Source organism: Triticum urartu, chromosome 7 (genome assembly GCF_003073215.2).
Source record: "Triticum urartu cultivar G1812 chromosome 7, Tu2.1, whole genome shotgun sequence".
In the NCBI taxonomy this organism is placed as follows: domain Eukaryota; kingdom Viridiplantae; phylum Streptophyta; class Magnoliopsida; order Poales; family Poaceae; genus Triticum; species Triticum urartu.
The window spans coordinates 14,882,897-14,892,752 of NC_053028.1; the positions used below are offsets into that span (position 1 = coordinate 14,882,897).

General features: G+C 46.4%; 2 protein-coding genes across 3 annotated transcripts; one reads left to right on the forward strand and one right to left on the reverse strand.

The window, feature by feature from the left end:
- Window positions 1-225: 225 nt before the first annotated feature.
- On the forward strand, window positions 226-1,865 carry LOC125520796 (dolichyl-diphosphooligosaccharide--protein glycosyltransferase subunit DAD2). Of its 2 annotated transcripts, none has more exons than XM_048685818.1 (6): window positions 226-381; window positions 570-671; window positions 761-808; window positions 1,330-1,417; window positions 1,508-1,551; window positions 1,636-1,865. In XM_048685818.1, the coding sequence occupies exons 2-6, from the start codon at window positions 591-593 to the stop codon at window positions 1,717-1,719; spliced, it is 345 nt and encodes a 114-aa protein (XP_048541775.1). In that variant the 5' UTR covers window positions 226-381; window positions 570-590; the 3' UTR covers window positions 1,720-1,865. The 2 variants fall into 2 exon arrangements, with proteins under 2 accessions (XP_048541775.1, XP_048541774.1); XM_048685817.1 differs by having other exon boundaries at window positions 240-374; window positions 568-671.
- A 729-nt stretch (window positions 1,866-2,594) lies between these two features.
- Window positions 2,595-4,398, reverse strand: LOC125520795. The gene has a single exon (XM_048685815.1). It carries the CDS (start codon window positions 4,285-4,287, stop codon window positions 2,932-2,934), a length of 1,356 nt encoding a protein of 451 aa, XP_048541772.1. The 5' UTR covers window positions 4,288-4,398; the 3' UTR covers window positions 2,595-2,931.
- Between the last annotated feature and the right edge of the window lie 5,458 nt (window positions 4,399-9,856).

A 9,856-nucleotide genomic window follows, 5' to 3' on the forward strand; every position in this document is an offset into this window, starting at 1 on the left:
GCTCCCCTCGACCTTGATCAGATCTCTTAGGTGATAGAACCATATCCGCACAGGTTCCTTTCATGCAAACTATGTCATGTATGTACGTGTTTGTGTGCACTTACGTGAGTGATACGTTTCTGAAATAAAAGAAAAACAGAACCTTAACTTTTTTTTCGAGGGTAATAGCATTTTTTTAGGGATTTTTGAGGGGTAATAGCAAAGTTTTATATTGATCAAACCTTTAACTTTAATACCAACGGGGCTCAAATCGCAGGGCCATTTGGGCCCCGAGATCAGCCCCCCTTCCATCGGCTCAATAAACCCGCAGAAAGGAAGTCCCGGAATCTGCCGGAGCTCGCAATTCGTCGTCGTCGTCTTCCCCAGCACAGCACAGCACAGGTCAGTCTCCTCCCCCCCTCCCTCGCGCAGATCTCTCCCGCCTCCGCCCTGGGGCTGGATCCTTCCCGGTCCTTATCGGCCCTCTCTCTCCCGAACCCCGCGCCCCGTTCGCGGCCGGGTTTCTAGATCTGAGAGCCGCGCTGTCCGTCCTCCGCCGTGATCTGATTTCTTGAACTCTGATCTACTAGCTCGAAGCGGCGGAAGCAAGGATGCCGAAGGCCGCGGGGGATGCCAAGCTCCTGATCCAGTCCCTCACCAAGGCCTACGCCGCCACGCCCACGAATCTCAAGGTAAATTTCGTTCTCTTTCCCTGGTAGTATTTTCTTTCCTCTGCCGCTGTCGACTGCAGGGTTACTGATGTGCTTCTCCTGCTCCGCAGATCATTGACCTGTACGTGGTTTTCGCGGTCGCCACTGCCCTGGTTCAGGTAAAATTTGACACTTTGACGAGGGATGCAGAAGCTATCACTGATTTGGGATGGAGAAGTGTTGGCCTAGTGTAGCATAATGGTCTTGTAGGAAGATAAATTATGCTGTTCGGAACCATACCTGGTGATCTCCTAGAGCTATCTACTGATTCAATCGAGGGCAGATATCTTGTCTGTTTGTTTTACCACATTTCCGACTATTGGTTTGTTGAGTAGGAGTACGCTATCGGGTTGCAAAAATCCGATGCGCCTAGTAGTGCATAAGAAGGTCTGATACGAGTTATCCAGCCAGATTCTTAGGTTTGAGCACTTTGTTTTACTGGCTGACCGTTAGCCAGATTCTCTAGCCAGCAGGTTCTCTCTGAGCACTTCATTTTTTCTGGCTGAGGATTAGCCTTGTGTTCAACTCAAAAGTCAAAAAATGGCCCGACAGTTGCTCCCCTAGTTGCAAAATTAACCTTGGCGTGGTATCGCTGAGCCATTTGCAGAGTACTGAAATGCTCTTGGTTGTGACAAAACAGGTCATTTACATGGGAATAGTTGGGTCATTCCCCTTCAACTCTTTCCTGTCTGGTGTCCTGTCATGCATTGGAACTGCAGTGCTTGGTGGTAAGAATTTCTTTTTTTTACCCCTCCGGTTTCTATTCCCCCTTCCCTGTCTCCAGGATATATAATATAGAACTGTCGATGTTTTTGCAGTTTGCCTCCGTATTCAAGTCAACAAGGACAACAAGGAATTCAAGGTAACTCTACTTCCACTGCTATTTGTATGTCAAATTATTCTTTGGATTCCAACATAACATTCTATGTTGAAACATTATCTGCAGGATCTTCCCCCGGAGAGGGCCTTTGCTGATTTCGTCCTGTGCAATCTGGTGCTCCACCTGGTGATCATGAACTTCCTTGGATGAGCAACTGTCATACAAGGTGTCGAGATTTTGTAGTGTCCTAATGTCTAAGACTGTCAGCATGTTAGATATTCATGTGGCACCATACACACCTATGTAATCCGAGAGTTTCTCTATGAACTATAAGAATTCAGTGGATTTAGTGTTAACTTTGTGGAACATGAGAACTTATTCGATTGAGTGAAGACAGCGAAAAGTGATCACTTAAATATTAGTATTGTTCACTCATGATGCTGTGCTGAAAAAAACAGTGACCTGCTTAAAATGCAGTTCTGATGGCTGCAATGCACATTGATTAGTAAACCTGAATTCAGAATATGTCATAAGGCTTGTAGCCAACAACAAAATTATTAGATACAGCTTGTGCTTTGTGGAACATCACAACTCTCTCTTTAGGCTGATGTGAGGAAGAAAATCTCAATTCAGTGAGCATATGTCCTCATCATCCAATCTGAAGTTTTGATCTCAAAAACAAAAAGCATCCAGTCCGAAGTTGCAAGACCAGTTACAAATTAGCATTCCCTCATCTCATATTTCAATCACCATTTGCTCCTTGTGTCGTCAGGCTTATTGTTTGTTTGGAAGACAACTCATAACCACTTGACATCACAGTAATGCTCCGGTTGAACATATTAATAGAGTAGTGAATTGTTCATGATCAAACAATACAAAAAAAGATTCACACTGCGATTTTGTGTTTAACAGAACCCAACACTCAATACTCAGGAGAACACCTACAAGTATCGATGATTACAAAGACCAGTTACACATTAGCCTTCTCTCATCAGAACTTGCAAACATTTTATTACTTGTTGCGTCTTCAGGCATAGTTTTTCCTTGGAAGGCACCTGATGAACACATGCTGCTCTGACTGAACATGTTGGTTCAAAATAATTTCATAAAATTAACAGAGTAGTTAGTGTTTGCAGTCAATCAATATATAAAGATAATCCATTTCACACAGTGCAATGTTGTGGGGCAGTAGAACTCAACACTGAGCACTGAGCTCTGATCAATGAAACAGCCACAAGTATCCATGATATCTAAGTCTCTACTTGAAGAAGGCCAATATCCATCTAGAATTTGGAAACAGAAGCAACATCACAGCATCTGACACCAAACCAAGCGACCTTCCCCTACTTCTAAACTACTACTTGAAATCTTAGCACTCCTAACGGCCCTGTCAACGTTATCACCCTCAAGCCACTTCTGGCTTCAGGCGTGCAGCAATTCAGCAGGCAAGGATGCAGGGTCAAGCTCCCAGCAATCACCAGGAGGCAGTGTCGAGGCTTCACCCTTGGAGACTTTCCTCGCCGGTGTCTGATGCGAAAGCAACCCAACATCGCCCTCCCGGAGGTACTGAACGGCACGGACACCAATCTCGCGGCGGGTGAAGATGCTCCTGAAACCCTCCACCTTCTCCAGGTAGCCGAAGCTGATGCCGTGGACTTCACTGTACCCGCTGAGGAACACCACAAAGTCATACTTGGGCCTCCCGGTGTCGATGTACTCTCCGGCATAGAGCGCCCAGACCGAACCCTTTTTGGGGTAAACACGATACGCCTCCCTCGCCACCTTCTCGCAGGCGACAAGATGCGAGAAGACGTTCACCGAGTGCACCGTGACTTCTCTCCCAACCTTGAACGCCCCACATGGCTTGCCCTCCTTCCCATCAGGCTGGTGCTCCAGCCACCGTATCTGGGCACGGAACTGCCTGCCCGGCAATGCCGTCTCCACCAGCGCATAGTGCCGCGGCATGCCATCGTCGTCCCCATACAATGCCCACACCTGGCCTCTCTTGAAGCATTTCTCCATGCGGTCGGCGTCGAAGTTGTAGAAGTCAGAGTCCTCCACAGCCATCTGCCCCGAGTGATAGCTATCCGGCTCCTCCTCGGGCACCTCCAGTTCCGACTGCTCGTCAGAATCGTCACTGGATGAGCTCTGTGCGGCCCTCTGGTCTTTCCCTTTCCTCTTGGCGAGCTGGAGCTGCATCTCGGCGAGCGTCTTCTCCGGCTTGTGCTTCTTGGGCGGCGGAGGAGGGGGCACCTCGGCGGCGAGGAACGACCGGCGGCAGGAGGGGCATGTGAGGCGGAAGCCCACGTACTGCCGGTCGAACTCGTGGAGGAGGCGGCAGCCGGCGCAGGCCGTCCAGAAGGTGGGCGGCGGTGGCGGCGCCTCCCGCTCCTCCTTGAGCGCGGCGTAGGCGTCGGCCGCGCGGCGGAGCGCCTCCTGCGCCGCGGCGGCGGCGGCGGGGTAGGAGGAGGCGGCGTCGCCGGGGCGGAGGGATCTGGAGAGGGACTTGTAGTGGCGCCGGATGGCGTCGGGGTCGCTGGCGAGGGAGGACTTGGGGTCCTCGGGGAGGAGGAGGGTGGCGCGGGGGGAGCCGGCGTCGGCCAGGAGGACGGAGGTGGCGGCGAGGAGGACGGAGGCGACTGCGGAGTCCGGGTCGAGGCGGGCGGCGCGGCGGGCCTGCCTCTGCGCGGCGCGGAGGCGGCCCGCGGAGAGGTCGGCCTCGGCCTGCGCCAGCGCCGCAGCCGCCGTGGAGGTCGGCGAGGAGGCGTCGCCGGGCATCGTCGTCGGCCGCCGCCGGCGTGAGGGTTTGCTCGCGGTTTTGGTTGGGTGGGTGGGCTTCGGCTGTGGAGTGCTAGTTGAGAGTAGGGCAGCGTTGTGTCGTAGGTGGGCTGGCCCGTCTTTGTTTTGTTTGGGCTTTATGTAGAAAACTAACCTCTGTAACCAACGTCCAGGCCTGTGATATTTTTTATCCTCCTCTGGGAGGTCCTCTATGGTTCTTCTGTATACAAAATCAATAGCCATGTACGTGTATATTGAGTGGAAAATAATCCATGCAATTTTTCTTAAAATAATAGGATCGGCACTACTTTCATTTTTCAAGGGTCTGCATTGGAGGCTTTCATGGAGATCATAAAAGGCGATGAACAGGCCCTATGTACGTTCCTACTAAATGATGTCTCACAAGGTTACTTAGTACTGGTTATAAATCTTCTCACACCGTACACACTTGAGGTATGCTAGTGAAACCAAGCCGAAGAGCTTATTTTGGGCCCCAGAAAGTAGTAGCACGCATCGGGGTGCACATGCTTCTAGATGTTTACCGCAGAAAATCCACTCTCATATATGGCAATCATATGCTACAAGACATGCACCACAACATAAGTAGTCCTACCATAAGTTTAGTATAACATCTTACATCAGTAACTTCTATAACTGTGTCTCTCTTCCTCACAGACCACTATATATATTTTGGGGATTAGGAGGAATCAAGAACAAAACAATATGGGATGTACATTCGCAAAGGTCCACTGCATTCCAACGCAGCACCAGTGGGAGATCATGCACGGAATCGCCGTGAAACCTTGCTCGGCTCCGGCCGCTCCAGCATGGAGGTCGGACATCACATCATGTTAGATTGGTCATATGTAATCTGCCTGCTGGTGGCGGTTCGGACATCAGAGGAGGCTCACAAACATAGTGCCATGGGTCCGGAGATGGAGCCTACCCACTGATGAGCCGACCCAGGGAAGGACCCAAACCAGAAGTACATTACCAGGCTGTAGTGCACTAAATTGTCACGGATGAAGCGACGGTGTGGCGTCATGGCGATGAGGTTAGGGGAGGGAGGGCATACGAACACACGGTGTAAATCCTGGTGATACCTAAACCTGCTGTACACATGTATATAAATATATATTTTATATGTAAGGTGCACTGGAATATTTTGTGTACATGGGCACCCTGTAGAGAAAAAATCGATGTACAACACCTGCTGCTCTTTGCAACCTTTCAGCAATCCAACTTAGATCCCACAAGCGCATGCTTAGGTGTCTCACACGAGATCGATCTGTCGATCTTTGTTGCCTTATGATCCGGTTTCCCCTACTGGTTTCTTTTTCATCTATTCCTTCAACTCTTGCTTTTATTTAGCAAAATCCTTCAACAAAGGTAGTTCAAATTCAGCTCCCTAACTTTGATTTCTGTCAAACAGCTGCACTGTTTCTTGTGTTTTGTAGGTTCACCTTATTAATGGTTGGTTTATATTTCTTAATTTGCGAGTTAACATGTTCAATGATGGAAGCGGAGTTCAATTTGAGTATAGCAGCCGAGCTTGGCTTTGTTAATCTCAGATTCGCTGAAAATCATCAAACAAGGCTAATTGTACATGTCTTCCAATTTATGATAAACATTTTGGCATGTCAACTAAATCAGTAGCCCACGCACAACAAGGGTTATAATTTAATATAGCTAAGTTACATAGTCATCATTATATCCTTTTTATCATCAAAACATTTGCTTACATGCATAAACAAGGATTTCAGCAGCACAACAAATGCCCATGTAGCGTACAACCTACCTGACACCATCAACAAGTACCGCAAATTTGTTTCGGAACTTGCTGGTTGGTATTTACCACAATCTTTAAGGGGCATGTTAGTCTGTGTGGGAGTTTCGGCCTTACTATGGGAAATTGGGAATTGCCGAAATGACTATGTTTTTAATAGATCACACTCTCCAAATTTTCCGTATGTTATCTGCAGGGTCACCGCGCCAATCCGTACGTACTACGAAGTCATTACTGCAGAGTATGGACATTCAGGAGTTTATGGCCTTTGGGTGTAACCGTCTGGAGATGGTTGCACGGGCTTTATTCAACTGATTTTGATTGCTTGTAACTAAGAGACTATGTGGTTGAGTCATGTATCCTTTTGCCGACCGGTTGTGGTTCTATTTTTTCATTTGTACTGAGAATTCATTATAAAACTTTTGCACTTCAACAAATTATGGCTGTCTACATCATAATGCAAAGGCCGGGGCTATACCCTTTTAAAAATCATGCCTGTGTCATCCACACGGTAGATGAAGCCCATGTGACTCCAATTTATGGTCTCCAATGCTCCACCAACTAGTGGGTATGCTGCCACTATGAAATACATAAAATATGGGTCATTCATTTGTTTTGGAGTTCACATTTATTTGAATTTCATTATATAGTTGGTGACCACTTTACACAATGTAGAGACATAATGTGAAACAAATGGTACTGCACTACTGGTAGTTCAAAAATAATATAGAAAGGTACTGAAGTTGTTGTAGCATATTACAACAATTACTATGGACCAGGTCGGGGCTTGATATAAAGCTTCAGAAACACACATGAGGTATGCTAGTGTGCCACTAGGATGTAGAGCATGCTTGGGCTACGGAAAGTACCAGGACGCATTGGAGTGCACACTGGTAGAAAAAGGGCTTATAGTCCCGGTTCGTAAAGGCCTTTAGTCCCGGTTCAGGAACCGGGACTAAAGTGTCGGTACTAATACCTCCACCCTTTAGTCCCGGTTCAATCCAGAACCGGGACTAAAGGCCCTCCACGTGGGCAGTGCGCAGAGCCCAGTCAGGAGACCCTTTGGTCCTGGTTGGCACCAACCAGGACCAAATAGGCATCCACGCGTCAGCACTTCTGTGGCTGGGGTTTTTGTTTTTTTTTGAAAGGGGGGGGGGTTGGGGGTTTTGGGGGTTAATTTAGGTGTTTCATATATTGTGTTAGCTAGTTATAATTAATAGAGAGAAGTGTCCTCTGTTATGTCTGTGCTTGGTCGACGCTACGTACTATACATACGTATATAGAGAGGACTAGACACGCTAGCTAGCTAGTAAGCAAACGAAGGAAACAGAAGATCGTCATGAACATATATGCATATATACAGAGAGAAGTGATATCGACCACCTCTCCTTCTCCGAGAGATTGGTCGAACAACAAGTTCTCGTATATCTATCTGACACTACCGGCTACATATATACAGTAATTATCTCTTACAAATATAATCATACGGACTCAGGGTTAACATAGAATTCTCCGTCTTCAGGGATCACGTGGTCAAGAAAGAATGCCGCCAATTCCTCTTGAATTCCTCGCATGCGAGCTGGTGCTAGGAGTTCATCCCGCTTCCGAAACATCTAATTTAAAGAAGGGGGTCAATACATATATATATGAATGAATGAAACTCAACACAAATGATGGTAATAAAATAAAATTGTGAATGTTGTTATTTACGTACTGCATATTGTTCGTCAGTGTAGCACCGCTCACAGGTCGTGTGGCGGATGGACTCGCAAACATAGTAACCACAGAAATCATTCCCTTGTTCCTGCCACAACCACTTTACAAGAAATAGAGGTTAATCAAACTGATAAGCAAGAATGCCAAATGGTATTGATGAAACTAGCGCTTGAATGACTAGTAGATGCGCTTAAAATGCTACTATAGCTAGTACTTACTTTCGGGTGTCTAAATTGTAGCTCCTTCGGCAGTCCCGGAGCTTTTCTGGTGAATTTTCTCCAAACCCTGCCGGACAAAGAAAACAATTACTTGATATATCAGGAAATGAACAAAGTTGCTGATATGGTGGATAATGATCGATTTAATTTACTTCTCGAGTATTTGAGTCATGTCTGCATAGTCCTTGGGATCTTTTCGTCTTGAGTCTAAGACGGTTACTAGTCCCTGCTCAAGCTTAATATGTAGGAGAATATAGTGAAAACTGCACACGCATGCATAACTCATCAATTACATTACTATAACCTTGACTAATATATAAGGGAAACCGAATACGCACAAGACAGTAACACTCACTTAAAGTTGTAAGGAAAGAGTATTATATCTTTGTTTTGATTTATTATCAACGATTCTAGCATGCTGGCCTCGGTTTCTGCGGCATGAAATTTAACCTGAGTTGCATCTATGAGATTTGTGTTAATGAACCCAATATCACCGACTTGTCTTTTCTTCAATTCGATGATCTTCAATCTGCATAATATAGTGAGGATGATTATAAATACATGCAATGAAAGAGCTAAGCTATATAGAGAAACTTAATGACAGAAGTAGTACTACTTACAGACAGTAGCAGGTGACAGTTGCTTTATCGAGGGCCAATTGATTGAAGAACTGATAGAACTCCTCAAATGGAACAGGCAACAGATCAATTCCAACGAGGTCATGCTCCGGTTTAACTCTCGCATACAAAGTACTCCTCCCCCCAGAGTCTCTGCAGATTTTCAAGTACCAATCATGCAATCTTCGCATCATCGTTGATAGAGATCTTTCATCTTTGACGAGAGGCTTCCCGTACTCATATCTTTGTATCTGCACGTCCATGGGGTCATAATTGTTGGAAATATGCCCTAGAGGCAATAATAAAAGCATTATTATTATATTTCCTTATTCATGATAATTGTCTTTATTCATGCTATAATTGTGTTATCCGGAAATCGTAATACATGTGTGAATAACAGACACCAACATGTCCCTAGTAAGCCTCTAGTTGACTAGCTCGTTGATCAACAGATAGTCATGGTTTCCTGACTATGGACATTGGATGTCATTGATAACGAGATCACATCATTAGGAGAATGATGTGATGGACAAGACCCAATCCTAAACATAGCACAAGATCGTATAGTTCGTTTGCTAGAGTTTTCCAATGTCAAAGTATTTTTTCCTTAGACCATGAGATCGTGTAACTCCCGGATACCGTAGGAGTGCTTTGGGTATACCAAACGTCACAACGTAACTGGGTGACTATAAAGGTATACTACGGGTATCTCCGAAAGTGTCTGTTGGGTTGACACGGATCAAGACTGGGATTTGTCACTCCGTATGACGGAGAGGTATCGCTGGGCCCACTCGGTAATACATCATCATAATGAGCTCAAAGTGACCAAGTGTCTGGTCACGGGATCATGCATTACGGTACGAGTAAAGTGACTTGCCGGTAACGAGATTGAACGAGGTATTGGGATAACGACGATCGAATCTCGGGCAAGTAACATATCGATTGACAAAGGGAATTGCATACGGGGTTGATTGAATCCTCGACATCGTGGTTCATCCGATGAGATCATCGTGGAGCATGTGGGAGCCAACATGGGTATCCAGATCCCGCTGTTGGTTATTGACCGGAGAGTCGTCTCGGTCATGTCTGCTTGTCTCCCGAACCCGTAGGGTCTACACACTTAAGGTTCGGTGACGCTAGGGTTGTGAAGATATGTATATGCAGTAACCCGAATGTTGTTCGGAGTCCCGGATGAGATCCCGGACGTCACGAGGAGTTCCGGAATGGTCCGG

Coding starts and splice junctions, on each gene's coding strand:
- LOC125520795 (XM_048685815.1), bottom strand. CDS start 4,287: ATGCCCGGCGACGCCTCCTCGCCGACCTCCACGGCGGCTGCGGCGCTG.
- LOC125520796 (XM_048685818.1), top strand. CDS start 591: ATGCCGAAGGCCGCGGGGGATGCCAAGCTCCTGATCCAGTCCCTCACC. Junction 672..760: donor CCACGCCCACGAATCTCAAG/GTAAATTTCGTT, acceptor CCTGCTCCGCAG/ATCATTGACCTGTACGTGGT. Junction 809..1,329: donor TCGCCACTGCCCTGGTTCAG/GTAAAATTTGAC, acceptor GTGACAAAACAG/GTCATTTACATGGGAATAGT.